The 20094-nt window shown below is 51.3% G+C and overlaps 7 protein-coding genes across 7 annotated transcripts; 6 read left to right on the forward strand and 1 right to left on the reverse strand.

The window, feature by feature from the left end:
* Nucleotides 1-679: 679 nt before the first annotated feature.
* AtWU_04330 (uncharacterized protein) lies at nucleotides 680-3344 on the reverse strand (the record flags this gene model as incomplete). The annotated part of the gene is made up of 2 exons (XM_035499441.1): nucleotides 680-3065; nucleotides 3121-3344. The coding sequence occupies 2 exons, from the start codon at nucleotides 3342-3344 to the stop codon at nucleotides 680-682; spliced, it is 2610 nt and encodes an 869-aa protein (XP_035355334.1).
* A 629-nt stretch (nucleotides 3345-3973) lies between these two features.
* Nucleotides 3974-7614, forward strand: AtWU_04331 (uncharacterized protein; the record flags this gene model as incomplete). Its single annotated transcript, XM_035499442.1, has 2 exons — nucleotides 3974-4063; nucleotides 4129-7614. The coding sequence occupies 2 exons, from the start codon at nucleotides 3974-3976 to the stop codon at nucleotides 7612-7614; spliced, it is 3576 nt and encodes a 1191-aa protein (XP_035355335.1).
* Nucleotides 7615-7815: 201 nt separating this feature from the next.
* AtWU_04332 (putative mitochondrial methylglutaconyl-CoA hydratase (Auh)) lies at nucleotides 7816-8791 on the forward strand (the record flags this gene model as incomplete). Its single annotated transcript, XM_035499443.1, has 2 exons — nucleotides 7816-8153; nucleotides 8221-8791. The coding sequence occupies 2 exons, from the start codon at nucleotides 7816-7818 to the stop codon at nucleotides 8789-8791; spliced, it is 909 nt and encodes a 302-aa protein (XP_035355336.1).
* Nucleotides 8792-11416: 2625 nt separating this feature from the next.
* On the forward strand, nucleotides 11417-12436 carry AtWU_04333 (catalytic protein; the record flags this gene model as incomplete). Its single annotated transcript, XM_035499444.1, has 2 exons — nucleotides 11417-11722; nucleotides 11795-12436. The coding sequence occupies 2 exons, from the start codon at nucleotides 11417-11419 to the stop codon at nucleotides 12434-12436; spliced, it is 948 nt and encodes a 315-aa protein (XP_035355337.1).
* A 484-nt stretch (nucleotides 12437-12920) lies between these two features.
* Nucleotides 12921-16355, forward strand: AtWU_04334 (catalytic protein; the record flags this gene model as incomplete). The annotated part of the gene is made up of 1 exon (XM_035499445.1): nucleotides 12921-16355. One exon carries the CDS (start codon nucleotides 12921-12923, stop codon nucleotides 16353-16355), a length of 3435 nt encoding a protein of 1144 aa, XP_035355338.1.
* Nucleotides 16356-17237: 882 nt separating this feature from the next.
* AtWU_04335 (LEA domain protein) lies at nucleotides 17238-17745 on the forward strand (the record flags this gene model as incomplete). The annotated part of the gene is made up of 2 exons (XM_035499446.1): nucleotides 17238-17448; nucleotides 17504-17745. The coding sequence occupies 2 exons, from the start codon at nucleotides 17238-17240 to the stop codon at nucleotides 17743-17745; spliced, it is 453 nt and encodes a 150-aa protein (XP_035355339.1).
* Nucleotides 17746-18437: 692 nt separating this feature from the next.
* On the forward strand, nucleotides 18438-19975 carry AtWU_04336 (alpha/beta hydrolase; the record flags this gene model as incomplete). Its single annotated transcript, XM_035499447.1, has 2 exons — nucleotides 18438-18931; nucleotides 18994-19975. The coding sequence occupies 2 exons, from the start codon at nucleotides 18438-18440 to the stop codon at nucleotides 19973-19975; spliced, it is 1476 nt and encodes a 491-aa protein (XP_035355340.1).
* Nucleotides 19976-20094: the final 119 nt, after the last annotated feature.

Consider the following 20094-nt stretch of genomic DNA (forward strand, 5'->3'; position numbering starts at 1 on the left):
TGTAACAGTAGAGAATAGAAGGAGTTCAGAAAGTAAAGTAAGGCATAGCAAAGCAAAGCAAATCAGACCAACGAGATGAATGATAACAAAGAACATCCTATCCATCCATCGATTCATCCATCCATCCAAGCCCGTAGAATACCAATGGTTTAAGAAACATCCGTCCTGTCGTGTCCTATTGAATTGACCATAGAAAAAGAAAAAAAGAAGAAAAGGAAACCAGAACTTGCATTTGAAGCTGAATCTAAACAAAGCAATCAATCACTCGGGGATTGTTGCGTTGTGACATAGGGGAATGAAAAAAAAGAATTAAAAGGAAATAAACTGAAGGTAGAAGAATAATTGGTAGAAGTAGTAAGGGTTATCATCGCTGAGTGGGAAGGTTATTATCCAACATGGATTAGCCGCCACTATACACATATTGGAACTCGTCATTGTATTGATTTGGTTTGTTCCCTTCCCGGTTGTGGGGTTATTTTTCTAAGCTCTGTGAGTGGTAAAAGACCATTGGGAAGGGAAAGGAAGAAGTGAAACAATTGAAATGGTATAATGTTAACAAGAGGAAAAAAAGTTAGAAATAAAAAGTTAAGAAAGAGTGAGAAAGACGAATAATAAAGTTAAGAGTTAATCAAACGCATATCCCTACATCTCGACCGTGTCTCATCATATCCCCCGCTCATCATGGTGCTGGCGTGCCGTTCTGCTTGCTTCCTGGCGTTGCACTTCGTTCTTGGGAGGCTTCGCCTGATGGCTGTGGTGTCGCTGAACTGGGTCGGTTTTGAGCTGCTGCTGCTAATTGCACTTTGTTCCTCTCCATCATAATGGCTTGCTCGGCAGCGCTCCGGGCATAGGTCATGGCCGCAGCTGAGTTGGAGTAACCTCCCGATGGCGGTGGGGCTTGGTTAGAGGGGTAGTTTCCGTATGGAGGGGGCTGCTGGCCTGGTTGTTGTTGTTGTTGCGGCACGAACCGTTGTTGTGGGTTGGCTGAGCCTGGAGGACCAAAGGAGCCTCGAGGGGTAGCGTAAGAAGGAGGTTTCTGTGGGGATGCGCTACGTCCGGCTGTAAAGGGCGCGTTATAGGGCGCAGGTTGTCCGGGACGCGGTGTGTAGGGCTGCGGAGATCCCTGACCCGCGGCGGGAGGGCCCTGTTGTCCCGGGTAAGGGTGGTAGCCGTTCTGACCAGGACGTTGGTACTGATTGTACTGTGGGGTGGGCTGCTGCGCGTATCCAGGGAAGTAGCCTGGTCGCTGCTGCGGCGTTGACGGAGGGCGGGCTCCAGCAAATTGCTGGGGATGACCAGGAGTGTATGGCGCTGGCGTGGAGCTCTGCCTTGCCCCATAGTAAGGCTGTGGCGACTGGAAAGTCTGAGGCTGCGTTCGCGCGTTGGCCGTGAATGATCGTTGGTTGAACTGCGCCTGGAAGCTACCGGAACGTGAAGGAGTTGAAGTTCTATTCGCACCACTGGTGGCAGCCAAGGCAGCGGCACGCTCCTGCTGCAAAGCATAGTCATCCTTTTCCATGGTGCCCTGATACTCAGGATTCTCAATCAGGATCGTTTGGCTAATGTTCAGCTCGGCCAGCTGGTCGCCGTCCAACTTGGCAACAGCGTAAGGTGGCAGAGTTGCGACAAGAGCTGCTAGACTTGACTTGAGCGTTTCATACACAGTCTGCTCTGCCGACGACGGAGTGTCTGCTCCTGTGACATCGGGCGTTGTTTCCTTAGGCTCAGTTCCTTGACCGCTAGAAGCCGTAGTCTCCAAACTCCGAATCTTTTGGTAGGAGCTGAGGGTCTCTAGCAGATCAGAGACATCGCGCAATACGTCGTCCATTTCTCGCTCTTGAGCGTCCTTTTCCGTGGATTTATCTGTATGCACGATATTGTCCGCAAAATCGTCGGGGTTGAACGTTTTCACCATCTCTTCGAGAGTGGACTCGTCAAGATCGCCGATACTTCCGGGCTGGACTGATGTGGAATCTTTCTGTTCATCTTCCACGTACGGCAACGAGAGGAGTGTGTTCAAACGCCTTGCTCCACGTTTGCTCCACCATACCAAATTCTTTGAGTCGGCTTGTTCCACAGCCCCAGAGCTATCGAACGAAGGAGCAAAAGAGGAGTACACTCCTTGCAAGAGGGCAGCATCCTCGTCGATGCTCAGAGCAGGGTCATCGGTTGGAACGTCGTCACCCGCTTGTTGAGAAGAATGCTGTTTCTGCCGACGGCTCCAGACAGACGGAGAGGAAGTGACCCCACCATACTGAAGCCAATGTCCCGAAGGGAGAGGTGCAAGGCAGTAATTATTGCGATCCCCGAGGAAGGCCTTGTAGTCGGTGATGGCTTCAAAAGGATCAATCCAGCCGTTAGTAGCATTGCGTGTAGAAGTTCTGGATTTGCGAGGCGCCTCTAACTGGGGCAGTGTTGCACGAGGCGCGAACACATCGCCGAAAGTTCTCTTATGTTCTTTGACAGCAGTCTCTGCTTCAAATGGCTGCACCTTTGTGGTGGAGATCCCGTTGGGCAAACCGATTTCGCGCAAGGGCGCTTGCACCTCCACGTATTTGTCTGCATTAGCGTCATCCGAAGGTAGCGAAACCTTGACGGTCTTCTGCAAGCTTGAGTAGAGTTGTTTTGGATTTGCGGGGTTCCCAAACAATGTCAACACAAGGCTGTCATTACGGGTCTCAACATTGTTCGGAGTAGACTTCGCCGGGGCTTCTCCGTCTTCTTCCGACGCTTCGGTCTTGATGTTGGCCTGGCTCACATGTGCCTGGCGAACAAGGCTATTCAGGAGTTTCTTGAACGCCGCGATACGGTTGACAGTCTCTGTCAGAGGCGATCCGTCAGCTGAAGCAGGCGTTGCCTGAGCTTTGTTCCGCTCTATCACCGCCGCCGACGCCTTCTCAATATCGCTCAAAAACTCCGACAAACTGCTGTATCGGTCTGACGCCACCCGCGCTTGAATGCTCGAACTCTCGTCTTTATCACCGGACACCTTTGCGCGTTTCGAACGTGGTTTTGCTGGCGACGACGGTAATGGGCAGGATAGAAGATGCAAATCGGCATCACTCCTGACATGGGTCAGTGGGAAGCAGTCAGGATATACTGGTGACGCGGAGTGCTCACTTGCTTAAAATGTCCACCAAATTGCGAAGCGTCTCCTGTAATTTTGCCTTTTCCTGCGATTGCGTCGCAGAAGCGCCAGCGTCTTGGGCGGCCTTCTCGTCGTGACTCGCGACACGCTTTCGCTTGCCTGGAGTCGCCAGGACAGATGGATCGGGCGTATTTTGCGACTGGTCGCCGTTTGTGACCGGCATCGGGGCCGTCCCTCCGCCTTCGTCTGCACTCATTATTTCGGGTCGCGCTGTTCTCGAACTCTTCTTTGACGCGAGTACAAAACGGCCTCTTTTATTCCTTCTTTTTTTGCAAAGTCGTCCAGGAAGGTCCAACTGGCGACGGAATGTGACAGTGAACACACAATCGGCCAAAAATAATAAGAGGTAAATGGAATGAAGGGATATGATTCGAGAGAGGCGGAAAATAGTCGTCGGTGATTGAGTGTTCCTTGTTCTCCGAAGCGGATGCGCCAATAGTTACGAGGCTCGATCGAGAAGCGGTACGCTGCAGCTAGGGAGGATTAGATCGCGACGCACACGGCAATGTCACAACGGTAGTAGATTGACACGGAATAACAAGCTCCTTGACGCCACAAAAGCAGGCTAGATCAGGGCGAGTCAGGGCGCAGAGCTGGAAGGACGCAAGACGGACTCCATCTCCAGGCGGGAGAGTAGCGAGATCCTCCTGCGCGCCATGCCAGAACCGCAACTCGTGACGATCAATCACGTGACCCAGCTTTTTTCCCCAATCGCCGGGATGCTCCATGCGGCCGCCGCTCTTGTTACTTGTCGACTACTAAGGACAAGCGACATCACGTCCGGGATTGACTGTGCTGTGGCTACTCAATGTCCTCTCTTCATGGATGTCATCGGTCTTAAGTCATGCGTCGAGCCGCTCGAGGGTTACCTCTCTGAGAGCGGCGCATTTGTCCAACAGCCGTGTTTGGTGGAAGGTATCGCGGAATCAATGTCGTCTCTCATATCGTTCATGATACTGACTCTGGAATTGTTCCGATAGAGACTTCCCTGTTATAACGTTCTCCAATCTACAACGGCTCCGACGACGAAATTCTGTCATGGCGGTCTCCAAACTCGATCGTTTCGGATGTTAAGCGTACTCGGGGGCCCGGACGATCTCCGGTCTGGCTATGTACAAAATCAACAATTGGCGACGGAACATTCAGACACTAAAGGCGACGGTAATCCCGGCGGCAACTGGTTCAAGTTACGTCTCCGAACCCCTTTAAGTCAGTCCTACAATGTTTCCAATGCGGGCCCGGACTTCCCCGGCTTGAGAGTTGTAGACGTCAGAGAGCCAGGGGGAGAATTGAGCAATAAATCTGTACTTCAAAAAGATGGCAGAGATGGTTATAGAGATATCTATCAGGAAGCCGAGATTGGGAAGGAAAGCAGGGCTTTTGGAGAAGGTGGATGCCGAGAGGAGAGCGGGAGCCAGCTCGACAGCACAGACGGCCATTCCAAGTCTCTACGCCTGACTAGACATACAGAACCATTGTCGGAGGAACGAGGAAAAGATAAACACTTACGGCTGGAGAAGAAACTGCACAACACACGCAAGCGAGCCAAGCGAACCGAATCTCCCCTTGAGCCAACTCCTACGGAGTACCTTATCGATACCTTGCAAAAAGTGCATCAGTCTCATGGCGCCGGAAGCTGCAGCTGGGTCTATACTACCAAGAACACTGGAATCATGGCTTCCTTAACGCAAAAGCAACGGGACAAGTTCAAACGCTACCACCGGCTTTCATTACAGAGAATTGTTGCCGATTACATAGAGCTGGTGGATCCCCTTTCGGATCAAGCAACCCCGGGCATGGATTCTGATTCACTATCGGAGACGGAAGCGCTGCAATCAGTTTTCAGCGAAGATAACCTCAACTATCTTGCAGCTCGACAATACTCCGCCGCTGATGTAGTGGCATGGGCATGGGTTCTCAAGAGTAGCACGCCTTACGAAGCCATTCTTCGAGTTTTACTCTTAGAAGCGGATCGAAGCTCAAGCCCAGATTGTTCCATCAAGATGGTGCCACCTTTCATTCCCCTCCTTCTCCTGCGTCAAAGTCTAGACGCCAAGGCTTTCCGACTGCTCTTGGTCTATTCCCTGCACCTTCTAAGCGGACGGGCTCTTCCGACCCCCAGCATGGCGATGGAAGCGATAGCCGACGATCTAGAGCTGGAGCAACAGGGTGTGATCGCAAAGCCACTGATAGAACCCAACATGTGCGTGACTTATGTTGTTCGGTTACTACATCACGCTCGCGAGCTATGGCCACAAGCCCAGCTTACTATTGCTCGCGCCTTTGCGTTTTATCTGGATAGTCTCGAAAGTGAAGGCAAAGGTTGGACGGTCGCGACAGAACGAATCAATCAGTTCATGGCCGACAAGTTCAATACCGTGCTCCGGATACTTTCCTTACCCTGCAGACACAATCCGTTTACGTCCGCCTCACTGCAGCAACAAGCGCAATTTGAGCTTCTTCGAGCCATGGCACGACATCAACCTGCTTTACCGGTGACACGTCGTGGATACCAGGGTATTGTCGCGGTTCAAATTGCTCATAAGAAGACACTAGCAGAACGGCAATCTGCGGAGCTCAAAGCTCCATCGTGGCCCCCTTGGAAGGAAGACAAGATAGGGTTCGACGTCAAGCGGGGTGTTGAGGGTATGAAAAGCCGCGCAATGCGTGTACTGTCACAAATGAAAGAGGCAGGTTATTCGCATTCTCGCTGGGAAGAGGTATCTAGTATCCTAGCAGGCTGGGACACAGACAAAAGCCCAACAATTCAAACGAGATCGTTAGTACCTCGCCCGGAGACTGTATCAGGGCCCTCCGGGGATCCCAAGCACCACGCCATTTGGGTAGCTCGGATCCGGGCTACGAGGACGGTGCGGGAAGCCTGGGCATGCTTCCTCTCCTACCGCGACCAAGGACTGCCTCCGCGTGGTGCTATTTACGCCGCGATGGCTGAGAAATTGATCTTCCGACAAAAGAGAGCTCGACATAACCTTCATCAAAGCAGCCAAGCACTACCAGGTGACGGAAAAGAGGTCTTCGCGGAGCCGTCATCTGTCCGAGATTGGATCTACGTCTCTACGGAACCACCCACATTAGATGATCTTCTTCGTGAAATGCTCTCGCAGGGTATCCGGCCCCGGGGAAGATTCCTAGCTTTGCTTCTGCGCAATGCACCGACCTTTGGATCGGGGTTGGACTACCTTCGTTGCAGTGACTTGACAAAGGAGCAATTAGAGGATTTGTGTACCGTGTCAAGTCAAAGATGGGGCCAACAAGCCCAGGAGAACAAGACATTGAACAGTTTTCCTGACTACCTCATCTCATCCTTCGTCGCATTCCTGTGCAATTTCTCTACTGTTGGGCACCATAGCATGGCGCACTCTGAAAGTTCTGTGGGAGATATGTTTCCGATACTCCTGGGCCGTCATTCAACGAACCCTTCGTACTCGACTACGCTTTTTGCATACTCCGAAGAGTTGAAGACACGCGAGGATCTTCGTCACCCGAAAATTCTGGCGCATGCACTTGGTCTTCTCCGGGCGCAGCAGTCGCGTTCTCCTCAGGCGTGGATTCCAGTCATGTCTGCCCTGGCCCGAGACCGCGTTGGTTCAACATCTCATAGACTGGGACGGCACGCACGGTTGGTGTTATCCTGGTACGAAGTCTTGGAGCTCACAGCGTGGATGGATAAGCGTCAAATCGAGCTCAGCTTGGAAGCGTTCCAGGTCCTCTGCTACAGCTTTGCACGGGTCGTGGTGGCGGGAATCAAGGATCCCGACGCGGTGGAAGAAGGGCTTGTAATCGTCAGCGAACTCGCACGGCGAGGACGACTGACCGGCATGAATCATGTTTCGACACGATTTGAGGATATGGTGCAGAGTGGACTCAACATCCTCAAATCCCGGTTCGATGAGCTGGTTCTCCTTGACCCCAAGACGTCTTCTCTCTTCGAGCGAAGTAGATCTTCAATCCAGGATGCTACAGCTTCTCAAGTGACCGTGCCATCCTTGGTTCACGTCCCCTCACCCGCAGTTCTTCACTCTTTTGTGCGGGCGCTGGGCTTAGCCGAGGACACTGACGGCCTGCTGAGTCTACTTCGCTGGATGCGGCAGTACGAGACTGCACTGAAGGAGAAGTATGACGAGAACCTGAATGGCGAGAGGATGATGCGGCGGATCATCGTCGCCGTCCGCATGTTTCTGGAGGGATACTGGGGAAGGTCACCCCAGGCGTTCCGGGAGTGGGAGCCGTCCATGGAGCAGACACATGATGTGCACATGCACAACGACTCTGAAGCTGACTCCGCGACATTCTCCGACGCCAGCCTGCAGGAGGCATATGATATCATCACTACTTCGCAAGTCTGGGGTTCATGGCCGAGTGATGAAGAGGTTTTGGATTATATAGCTCACGGGGAGCAGGGATCTCGCGAGGCGGGCGATCGATATAGGCATGCTGTACATTAATGTAAATAGAACTGTAAAATAGAGCGATTTAATCAATATATTCTATCAGGCGCTTATCCGCGGCTTCCCCGCAGCCGCCCGGCTTTCCCCACAGCGGCCCTCAAGCACTGCTCAATTCTCAACCGAGCTCAAAGCTCACAGCTCCTTCACCTCCTCATCCCTTGCTGAATAACTATACACTTCGCCCCTGAAATAGCGACAATGCCTCCACGTCTATCTATATATACTCCGTTACGGTCCGCCTTTTCCTACCGCGTCACAGTCGCCAGATTTAGCACGAGCAGCGACAATGCCGTCATCCAGACCCAGCACGTTCCCGCCCCAGGATCGGGAAACATTCGCGTGCTGCTTTTGAACCGGCCCAAGGCACGCAACGCAATCTCCCGCGATCTCCTCGACGGGCTTGCCAGGAATGTAAAATCTATCGCCGCTGAAGGGGGCTCGGGGCCAACGCGTGCCCTGGTCATCGGCAGCAACGTCGACTCGGCTTTCTGCGCGGGCGCAGATCTCAAAGAACGCGCGGGCATGAGCCGGGAAGAGTACGCAATCCTCCAATTCCCGAAGCCACATTACATACTACTGACCCTTGCAATTACCGTGACTTAGGACAGCCGAATTTCTATACAACTTGCGAAGCACCTTCCGCAACCTCTCGGAGCTCCCGATTCCCACCATCTCCGCCGTTTCCTCTATGGCGCTGGGCGGCGGCCTTGAACTCGCTCTGAGCACACATCTCCGCGTCTTCGGCTCCTCGTGTATGGTTGGACTTCCCGAGACAAGATTGGCTATTATCCCTGGAGCTGGAGGTACCTACCGTCTCCCCGGTCTGATTGGCGTGAACCGTGCACGGGACCTGATTCTCACCGGACGGCGAGTATCCGGCCCGGAGTCGTATTTCATCGGCCTTTGTGATCGGTTGGTGGAGGTGCTCCCGGAAGAAGAAGAAAAGGAGGGTGTGGCGAGGGAGAAGGTCCTCACGGAGAGTATCAAGCTGGCATTGGAGATCTGTGAGGGCGGGCCGATTGCCATCAAGCAGGCCTTGAAGGCTGTGAGTGAGTTCCAACGGGGCGAGGAGGCTGAAAATGAGGCGTACGACGGTGTTATTGGCACCGAAGATCGGTATGAGGCTCTCAGGGCGTTCGCGGAAAAGCGGAAGCCCGTCTTCAGGGGGCGATGAGAGAGTCATCTGGAAGAGTTGTGTTGCCCCATTACGTATGTAAGCTGAGAGACGATCGGGGAACCTTGTGACTCAGGTTGGACAGTTTTGGATGTGAAGGATTCTAGAACTAGTTCGATTGTGAGTCAATGTAATGTGTTTTTGCTTTTGGTTGATGTCTGGGTACCCTGGATATGAAGAACTGTACTTGTTTTGGCAGTGGTGTCCAGGTACCAGGGACAATGCTACAGGCAAAAGCATGCTTGCCTGTTATGAAGGCCTAAATTTGAAGATCCAGACATGGTCTGAGTGTGGTACATTTCTTAGCAAACTACGGACAATCCTACAATAAGTAAAGTTGTGACAAATGGCATTGTTTCCCAACTATAACCAATATTGACACAACATACCTCTACAATCCTAAGACTTAACACAACCAGCTCGCGGTCATCATCTACATACACACCTCCATATCCCATGTAGTAAACCATCCCTACGACCACCAGCCACAAAGCCAGCCACAGAAAAATCTATACGACTCACTACTCACTCATAACATGCCTAACATCCCAGTAAACAAGATTAGAAACAAAAAGAAGCAAAAGACCAAGAAGTTACACCAAAACTCTGACTCACCTGGAATAAATTCTTGTGGCCCATTTCGGGTAAACATCCCAGGATAATGAATCCGCAGAGCACGAACCATTCGTCATGGAAGTACGTACCTATCATCATAATCATTATTCCATCATCCATCAGCCAATCTAGCTAGCTGGTTACCTAGTCTACAATAGGTTGCCGATCGGGAAAGGGAAAGAAAACGTTGGTTTGAACCCTGGATCCATCCGCGGCTGTTTGGACCCGCTTTGATCCACTGGCCAGCTTTCTTTTTATGCTTTGATTGTTTTATTATCTGAATTGGAAGTAAAATTGTGCTATTCAAGAATCATATGTACATTTACACTTGGTAGACTACTCATGAAGGTGTTTATGAATAACACCTAGTAACACAGAATCCTAGCTAGCCCCAGGCAGCCGCGATTCACAATTCACAAGCATCCTAAAGCCCCAGAAAAAGCAAAGCGAAGCAAAGCCTAGCCTCAGCCTCGTACTTCAGATACATTCCAACCAGTTCGTATCGCATTAGAAATGAAGAAAGAGGCCACAGTAAACAACATCCTCCTATAACACTAATCACCTCTAAATGTAGGTACATACATCATGTCGTAAGCAATACATACATACACACCTGCATGCAGTCCAGAGCACAGCACAGCCCTGCGCAGGGCAGCGCAGATCGACATTCAAATCCTCCGGGGCAGCAGCAGAGCAATCACTGTATTCAATTGATTAATGTCGCACCACACAACTCGCATAGGGCTCAGTAAGTGCATAATCCAGCCTGATGAGCTACCTAATCTAATCTAGTTCACTTGAACCCGGTTGAACTAGAGTCATCCTTCTTGCCCAGGCGCGCTGCAGAAACTAAGTTTAGGATTAGGCCGTGTTCGGGGCGTCAGAGCTCACAGCCACTTCCAGGGGGAATGATGTTCTTTTCTTTGCCCGGGTGTTTCATTTTCGTAAACTTACTGTGTAAGTACTTCTTGCGGAGAAAGTTTGAAGTATTTGTGCTTGGATAGCACAGATGGGATGCTGGATGGATGGATGGTTCTAGATTGTATGCGAGATGGGATGATAACATCATCTACGTTGCAGAATCGGGATAGAATAGGCTAGACTCGTAACCCTTTTTGACTCTTTTTAGTTGATTTAATGGATGTTGAGGATATACAAAGTGATGGAATAGGATACACCAGTCAAGTCAGGATGCAAAGTTCCCCCCGCGATCTGCAGGTGAGCTTCGATCTTCCTGGTCAGCGAGGCGGGCGGCATGACCTCTAGTTGGTCAGCCCCCCTGGTGTCCACGGGAACCTTCAGCAACATCCTCCCGATACAGAATTAGAAAAGAATAAGTAGAAAGGAAAATTGACTGATTTCGAGACGGAGAAAAAAAACAGAATTCCATTAATTGATTGAGTAATTAATTCACTCTGCTTATGGTTCCGAGCCTGCTGCTGCTACTGTAGCTTGTGCCCTGCAGAACTACTAGTAGTAACTGCAGTACACTAAACTAAACAGTTTAAACCACAGGCACCAGGCACCCCCTCCACCTTCAGTTTGCCCCAGTCATCTGCGGGCCTCATGCTCTCTCTGTCTTTTGCACACTGTCTCGCGCCTTTGCCTACTTTGGCCCCCCCACTGCCCGCCCACTCACTCACTCTCTGCAAGTAATCCTCGTTGCCGCATAAATACCTTTCCTTCCAGCTGTTCTGTTGACTCTTTTTCTTCAGTGACTCAACTGACCTCTTGTCCTTCCCCCCTTTTCATCCTTCAAGCCACTCTTTCTTTTTATAATCTGTCTTCCTAGCTCCACCGGTTCGTCAGGAATAACAGAGATTCTTTCGCGCATGGTCGCAACAGACTCGATCTAGCCTTCCTGTTCAGGAATTCTTGCTGCGTGGATGTAAGTAAAAGGCTATACCCCACGCTCCGATTTCTGTCCCCTGTTTGGTTGTCTGGCTGACTCGCATCTCCTTTCCATCGATATCAGTTTTGGTCGACGTCCAGTTGTGGGCAGTTCGAGCCATGTCGAACCTTGCCACGCGCGTGAAGCAGTACGGGTTGACTCAGGTCTACTGTAGCCCCGAAAAGCCTCTGGTTGATATTGTGTTTGTCCATGGACTGAATGGCCACCCTTACAACACTTGGGCTTCCAGTAATGGCACCTTTTGGCCTGCCGATCTTTTGCCCGAGATCCTTGGCCCGAACCGAGTAAGGATCCTGACTTATGGTTATAACGCGAATGTAACTGCCTTCACCGATGGCGCGTCGAAGGACAGAATCCATAATCATGCCGAAACTCTGGCGTCGGGTTTGGCGGCTAACCGAAATGTAAGTGGTCCCTTAAGATCTGCGTCCATGATTTGTCCTTCTTTGAGAAGAGTGACTAACTGACTTTCCTAGCTTCGAAGCGGGTCGGACAGACCGATCATCTTCGTCTGTCACTCGCTCGGTGGTCTCGTCGTCAAGCGCACACTGATATACTGCCGAAACGTGTCAAATGAAAAGATCGAGCACCTGCGATCCATCTATGTGTCCACCTACGGAATCCTGTTCCTAGGAACACCGCATAACGGTTCGGACGTCGCCAAATGGGGCCTGCTACTGCAGAACATCTGTAGTGCTGTCATGCCGAAGAAGTTCATGGAGTCGTCTCCTCAGCTAGTCAAGTCTCTGAAGACCAACAACGAGACGCTCCAAAACATTAACAGCCTCTTCGCCGACATAACCAGCCGGTTCCACATTTACTTCTTTCACGAGACACTGTCGAGTGATGTCAAAGGGACCCGCGAGTTGATTGTGGACGAAAGTTCCGCCGCACCCTACGCAGAAGGTGTCGAACGTATGGGCATCGAAGCCGACCACAGACACATGTGCAAGTTCGATGATGATAACTCTCCTGGCTTTGAAGCAGTTGCCGAGGCGCTGCTGCGGTACTCGCGCGATGCCCCGAACACCATCGCAGACCGCTGGGTCGAAGAGGACAAAACTCGTCGTGTTCAGAAGCAAACGAAGATCAGGGAGATATTTAGCCATGGCATGTAGAGCCCCTTTTCCCTCTTATGGCAAGCACTAACGGATGTAGAGCGTATCGAGCCGGAGCAGTTGGGGAGGAGCGTTCCAGATCTTCGCACAATTGGTAGGACACCTCTGCTTTCTGATCATTCATCTTCTGTCACACTGCGCGAGTATGAGATTGAGGAGCCCCCGGAGTCGTCAGTTCATCATAGCAAACATATTTGACCGGTACTTCTCCGGTATGATTGGCGATCAATAATGGAGGAACTGCCCAAAAAGCACAAAACCAGGCAAAACACGTCATGTCACCTTTTCATTAACCTTTGTGTTTCCGTTTTCTTATCCTTGTCACGCTCTGCTTGATTTATTGCAGATTCTCTGAGACGGATGATGATTCATGAATGCTGCCTCTTATGTTGTTATATCGGCTTCCTGTATTTTAGTGTCGCTTTCCTATCAACAAATTGTCAAGTCTGATAAGGCTGACTCTTCCTCCTTAGGTAGTTCTGAAATGGCCCTCCCGGCCGAGAGAAGAAGATCCCTTGTGTCTGATCTCGGTGATAGTATCAACTTGTCCCTATCACAGACCCTCCCAAAGGACCCTTTGTTCGTGGTGCCTCCCGGCTTTCACCCAAACGCAAGCTTTGTGGGTATGAAGGCACATCTTGATCAATTGCACACCAGGCTGTACAAAGCCAAAAAGAGAGCAGAGCGGCTCGTGGCTGTACTCATCTGCGGAGGCCCTGGGACAGGCAAGTCGCATCTTGCACGCCAGTATGTCTGGACTCATAGAGCCTTCTATCCTGGCGGAGTCTTCTGGGTCGACGCAAAGTCCCGCCAGTCAACCTACAAATGCTTCTGGGACATCGCACAGGCTGCCGCACTCAACGAAGGAGAGGTATTTGAATATCCAGACACCAATACCTCTCAGAAATATGTCGACTCGGTGCGAAACTGGCTGCAAACTCGGGAGGAATGGCTTCTGGTGTTCGATGGTGTAAGCTTCGGTCAAGACAGCGATCTCAACAACTTCAAACAATTCTTGCCGTTCAATAAGATGTGCAGCATCATCTACACATCTGTCGATAAGACACTGAGGAAAAAGCAGCGCCTGTATGAGCCGTTTTGCCTCTCAGTCAAGCCTCTAGAGGTCACGGAAGCCTGCAAACTACTCTTCGAAGACCTTGGCATCAGGAAGCCCACCAAGGGGCAAATCAAGAAAGCCACCGAGCTTGTTGAGCATTATGAATGCCTTCCTCTGGCAATACATGCCATCAGTCATCGGCTCGCAGCAACATCGAAGCCAATAGAGAGGTACCACATCAACTCTCATTTAACCGACGAGAAGCTAGCAGAGCCTTTCCTAAGCATCATGCATGACCTTTATCGTACGGAGCACTTTGAAGCACTGAACCTGATCAACCTCGTTTCGTTCTTCAGCCATCATGTCCCCGTCGGCCTTATCACACTCGGAATCTCCGCACTCAGCAGATGGAACGTTAATATCCTGACAAGCAGTAGAACCGGTGAGAAAGGTGATATCGACACGACTCTTGGGGTTCTTATTAGATACGGACTGATTGAGAGGGTGTCGGACGCGTATGCACTGCACGCGAAAGCTCTCTCGCCACAGCTTGAAAAAGATAATATTCTAGACATGAAGTCCGTGGCCCCTGACTTATCAGAGTCGCAGACCGAAAGTAGCCAAGATGCATTCTTTTCGGTTTATCAGAATTCAGGCGCGGGGACGATCGATATGATCAAGACCCACAGTGTTGTCCAAGGTTTCTGCAGAGATGAGCTCAGGATCATGGACCGGGAAGAGAAGCGATGCAATACACAGGCGGGAACGTCTGACGCTGGTTTCTATGACTCGTGGATAGTTGTCGCTGCTCATGTTCTTTGCACATCGTACGAAAGTGCAAAGGCCCGAATGGACCGTATTGATGACTGTGGACTCGTCAAAGACTACCGGGAATATGAGACTCATGCTTTCAGGTTGATCGAAAACTGGCCCAAAAGGACCCAGAACGAGCCTGCAGTACTGTGCGAAGCTCGCAAGAATCTGAAGCAGGTCATCAGAAGTATTGCCACCGAAATTGAGAGGATCTCGCCCAGTTCCTCGCAAGAATCGGTCCGCAAACAGAGATCAGTCTTTGATCGATCAAGCAGCTCTTCGTCGTCAGTGCCTGAATCAGCAGCCGAGGAGGGACGATGGGACTGGAGTGACATGACGCCTCCGAAAGTAGAGTCGCCGCAAGAAATCCCAGGATCTCAGCAACGCTTCAACCTCAAGCCATTTTTGCCCCATATCTTCAGGGAATCCAGCCTAGACAGAGACAATGGATACGAGAGTGACAGGGAAAGCACCAATGCCCCAGTCCGGACCTCACCAGCGCTTTCACAACTGAGTCATCAAGCAGAGACGCCCAAGTCATCACTAACGTCCAGTTCTTCGCCGCCTATTGACGACCATGGTTGGCACATGGTGGTAAAGAAGCATTCGAAAACCAAGATCAGAAAGGATGAAAGATCAGTGCAGCGGCCGAGATTTCCCCGTAACATCAAGGGCTCCCAGCTCGCAGCTCCAGTCTTGAAAATATTTCCTGTCGAAGGGAGAAGTGCTTCAAGCAGCACGTTGGGTAAAAGTCGGAGAAGCTCTTTTGCATCCGCGTCGGAGGCACTCACAGCTGTGCAGCACTCCAGTCCTCCCCACTCTCACGAGGATATCACAGCCATCACGAAGCGAGGGACTGGCCGATCATCTTTGAGCAAAGAGAATGCTCCAACCTATGCTACAGTAGCAGCCAGACATACTCAGGATGGAGAGTTGAACTCAAAGAAACGATCGTCGTCGACACCGGGAGGCAATAGTAGACCGGCGCTTCTGTCACTGCAGAACAAATCATCTGGCGAGTCGCTGCAGAGCCGTTCTAGCAATGCACATCCATCACCACTTTCAGCGGAGTTCAAGCCTGATCGTATGACCCAATCCACCTACAGTGAACCTGATCAAGGTTACTTGCAACATCGACTCAATGCCATGGATCTGGGGATAGCGCAGGAGTCTCAGTACCGGACTCGTCACTTGTCCACTGTACGACCAATAGCACCTCCGGTTGGGGACATGTCTGCCAGTACACCATCTATTCTGACATATATCCCTCCGCCCCCTCCACTGCCATTTGAAGGGAACATCGAGGTTACGGTACCACGACGTGTGGGTGTGGCCCAACCAAGCTCCATGGGACCATCACCGAGTCCAGCGAGGCCAGTCGCCCACCCATCTGCATTCATGCCAGGAATATCACCTCCGAGCTCTCTGGCTACCGAACCGCTTGTTGGGTATTCCTCAGAACCCGCTCCGGAGCCGATGACGCGAAACCAATCTTCACAGTCACAGCAGTCCTGGTCAACCGAGCCGGTTCGGTATCCGCCGCGCTTCTCTCCACTCCCAGCTACAACGCCCGCGCAGTCTGTCATAGCCAGTGGTGTTCCACATGTTGTGCCGCCTCCGCACACGGTATCTGGGGCAGGAAGCTGGGTCGCGGACATACCGCAACAGGGCCAACCACCACCAGCGGTCAGTTCTCGTCAGCCGGAGGTAGCTTACGCTGCACAGGCACAAATCCGACCCATCAACACACTGGATGGCCACGTCGCTGCCATGGACCCTTTATGGTCGACAGAGCCCGCTTCGACACTGCATTTCGGGGCCCATCGTGTGGATGTGCGTGACGCCCGGCAGCGGCTGGGTGGGCGTGTTCACTATCCCGCACATCTGCCATCAGCAATTCCAGGGTATCCCATGTACCATCCGAACTTGTCCGGGCCATTGATCCCGCATGAGATGGCAATTCCAGTGGCAGATTCTCACGGACTGCGAGCGCGGAGCGGCAGCTCACCCCCTCGCCCTGACTTTGACGGATTTAGCATGAGTCAATGATCGATGAGACGAAAACTGATATCTGTGAGTAAACTATCGAAATCACATACAATCATACAGATGTTGGTAAAGAGACGGCAAAGGAAAGTTAAAGAAAGAAAAAGGCAAAAAATAAATAAAGAAATAAAAGTGACGAACCGTGACGATAAAGATGTGACGGATTAATTAGGAGACAGCACAAGCACCTGGAGTTTCGGATTTTGTGTTCAAGTTTTTATGGCCATGCATTTCTGGAGCAGGAGATAGGAAGATAAGCGATAGCATTTAGAGGTGTTGGTAGAAGAAGGATATCACCGTACAGGAGGGAGCATTGCATTGGCGTTTGTTAGTGTTAATCGGATAACGCGACTGAACATCTGAATCTCTCTCTGTGCCTTTCATTTATTTTTGTTCTTATTATTTTTTTGTGATTTGTGAGAAGACTAACCAGTCCATCAGCATGCTCTTGCATGAGATAGTACCCGCTGGCTGTTGCGCCGCGTTGAGATCTGTGAGCGCAACAGCCAGCGGGTCACCGACCAGGGGAAGGATGCACTAGAGGACGATCGCGACGGTATCCGGACTGGGTTTGTGGTGGTGGATCGGGCGGGAACCAAAGCGCGCCTTGGTCACCATCAACGCTAATCCCAATTTGGACTTGCAGTGACAGCCCATCGACGTAAGAGATACATAATAACCAGGTCGCCTTTGGTGATGACGTCTTTGAGCAGTTCAACCAGCTATAAAGATTCTCGATGCCAGCATCATGGAGGTAGCCTTTTGGCAATTCGAACATTGTTTACCACATCATTCTATTTGACCACTACAGTCTAAATCATCTACTTCTGACCTCTATATCATCCGACCCTCAATCCCACTAACTTGAATACCTTACGATCCACCATGTCTTTCCTCGCCCGCATTACTCCCGCTGCTCGCACAGCTTCGCTGTCTCTCCGACCTACCACTACTCCCGCTCTCTCCGTCGGTGCCACCCGCTTGATCTCCGCCACTGCCCGTCGAGACAAGGGACCTATCGATGCCACCAAGGAGACCCTGAAGAAGGCTGACCGCAAGGTTTCGGATGCCGCTGTGAAGGGCATTGAAGTTGGAGGTATGTACACTAATAGAACCCATGGTTTGGGATTCCCACTCATCATGATGTGCAGAAAACGCCGCCGAGAAGGTCAAGGGCACCGTTAGCAGCACCGCCTCTGAGGCCAAGGCCAAGACCGACGAATTGTCTGGTGAAGCATCCCAAGTGGCCGGCCAGGGCAAGGGCAAGGCTGAAGAGACACTCGGTACTGCTAAGGGCAAGGCACAGGAAGCTGCTGGAGAGGTCAAGGGCAAAGCACAGGAAGCCGCCGGAGAGGTCAAGGGCAAGGCCAAGGAAACTGCTGGACGGTTTTAGACAAGGCCCCGGATGGAGACACTTAACATACGCTTGACGACCTGCATGAAATGATCCAATATGGGGATCAATAAATCTGTACTATTATAGTTTTAGTTAATGCATTGGAATGAACGATCCATAAGCAAGGAGTGGGGTGTTGTTTTCACCGATGAGATTAGATTCGTCAGGCTTGCTTAGTGTTTAGTAGTAGAACGGGCGGCAGATTACGTGCGCCACCCGACCGGAATCTGGGGTTTGGAAGGTTATTTTCTACTTCCGCATTCCATGGTCCGGGAGAAGATCAGTATAGCCCTGAGATGAACTATCTGGTAAATAGAGATGGAATAATCAGTCTAGCATGTATTTCCTTCATCATTTTCAACGGCAACGGAACCGTTGGTGTCCGTGCTGTGCCTGCGTCATGCGGACCCATCGTCTCCCTCCACTTTGTTGAGCCGAGGCTTTTCTGGGTCTGTCGGAGGTTCGCTGCCCTTTTCGGCTTTCCTCAATTTATGCCACTTTTGCCCCCTTATCTTTTTCTTTCTTTTCCACGTCTATAACCTTTTTTTTTTTTTTTTTTTTTTTTTTTCGTTCGACTTCTTTTTCCGTCGGAGATTGGCCTCTTTGTTAATTGCTTTTTTTTTATCGGCGAGTCAGTCTTCACTCTTTGATTATTCTGCTTTCTCCATTTCGCAAGTTAGTCTGCCATCATGAGCAAACTAGACAACCCCCTCGGCCTGTTGGCGGCAATCCTCGTGCGAGTTCCCCTCATTTTCAAAACCATTCTCCTACATGCCATTCGTATGTCGCCAGTTACGGGGAAACAAGACCTGCGCACCGAGTTGACTGTCGCTATCATCCGCTCATTCCTCGTTTTCAGCTCGCCCGTCGGCAAGCAGCAAAGAGATAGCATGCGCGACCCCGGTATTAAGGGTCCCATGTGGGTGTCCAAGGTGACATTCCCCAAGCCAGAAGACGATGTCCAGGATGCGGTTATCAAAGCCATTGAAGACCTGAAGAAAGGTGACGAAACTTACAATATCCCCGGAGTAACCCCGCTTGAGGCAGAGTGGACGGGATATCGGAGCGGCGTGCACAAGAACGCGCCGCAGCCGGATATTTCGGAAGAAGCCAAGTATGAGGAGCTGAAGAAGGAGGCGAAGGAGGATATGGTGATCTTGTATCTCCATGGAGGAGCGTATTTGTAAGTTGCCCTCAATGCTGTCTGGGAGTTTTGTCTTAAATACTGACGTTTTGGATGTGAAGCCTTTGCGACCCGTGCACCCATCGTCCGCTCGTCGCTCAGCTGTCGAAACGAACCGGTGCCCGTGTTCTATCGGTGCGCTACCGTCTTGCGCCTCAGAATCCGTTCCCTGCTGCTCTCGTTGATGCCCTTACTGCATACCTTGCGCTCGTCTCGCCGCCTCCGGGCTCTCTCCACGAGCCCGTCGCACCGAACAAGATCATCGTCTCCGGGGATTCAGCCGGAGGAAACCTTTGTCTCGTTTTGCTCCAAACGCTGCTCACACTCCGTCGCGTCTGCCCTACCGTCCGCTTCCATGGACGTAATGTCCCTATCGAACTGCCCGCCGGCCTAGCCATCAGTTCCCCTTGGTGCGACATCACTCGCTCTATGCCCTCCGTCCACCACAACTCGGTCTACGACTTCCTGAGCCCTCCCACCCAGGATCCCGAAACAGCCTACCTCCCACTTTCTGTGCCTGAAGACGACATCTGGCCTGTCAAGCCACCTCGTGTGGACCTTTACACGAACGCCAGCGCCCTTTTGCACCCACTCGTCAGCCCGGTGGCCGGCCGGGATGAAATTTGGAAAGGCGCGCCTCCCGTATTCATTTCCATGGGTGAGGAAGGTCTTACAGATGAGGGACTTGTTGTCGCTCGCAAAATGCACCGGGTTGGCGTCCCTGTGATTGTCGAGCAATTCGAAGGTATGCCGCATGTTTTCGGACAGGTCTTCTTGGGGACGCCTTCGTCTCGTCGCTTCTTGGACGGCACGGCGCAGTTCTGTCATGATGTTATGACTGGAAAGATTACTCCGGCTACCCCTACTCCGGCGAAGATTACCTTTATTGGGTACAAGTTGCAGTCGGTTCGTGAAATTCCGCTTGAAACCGCTGTTCCTTTGACGGATGAAGAGGTGGATGCGGTTTTGGAGAAGGGTAAGCAGTGGCGGTTGGAGGGGGAGAAACTCCTGGAACGGGAGTGGGTGGAGAAGGCGAAGCTATAATCTCTTTGCACTATGAACTTGGCGTTTGAGGATTGATTTGTTATACCCTGCTTGTTTATAGACTTGCTACATATTATATATATATATATATTCTTTTTAGACAAATGTACATGCATACG

Source organism: Aspergillus tubingensis (assembly GCF_013340325.1).
Source record: "Aspergillus tubingensis WU-2223L DNA, scaffold_6, whole genome shotgun sequence".
In the NCBI taxonomy this organism is placed as follows: Eukaryota; Fungi; Ascomycota; class Eurotiomycetes; order Eurotiales; family Aspergillaceae; genus Aspergillus; species Aspergillus tubingensis.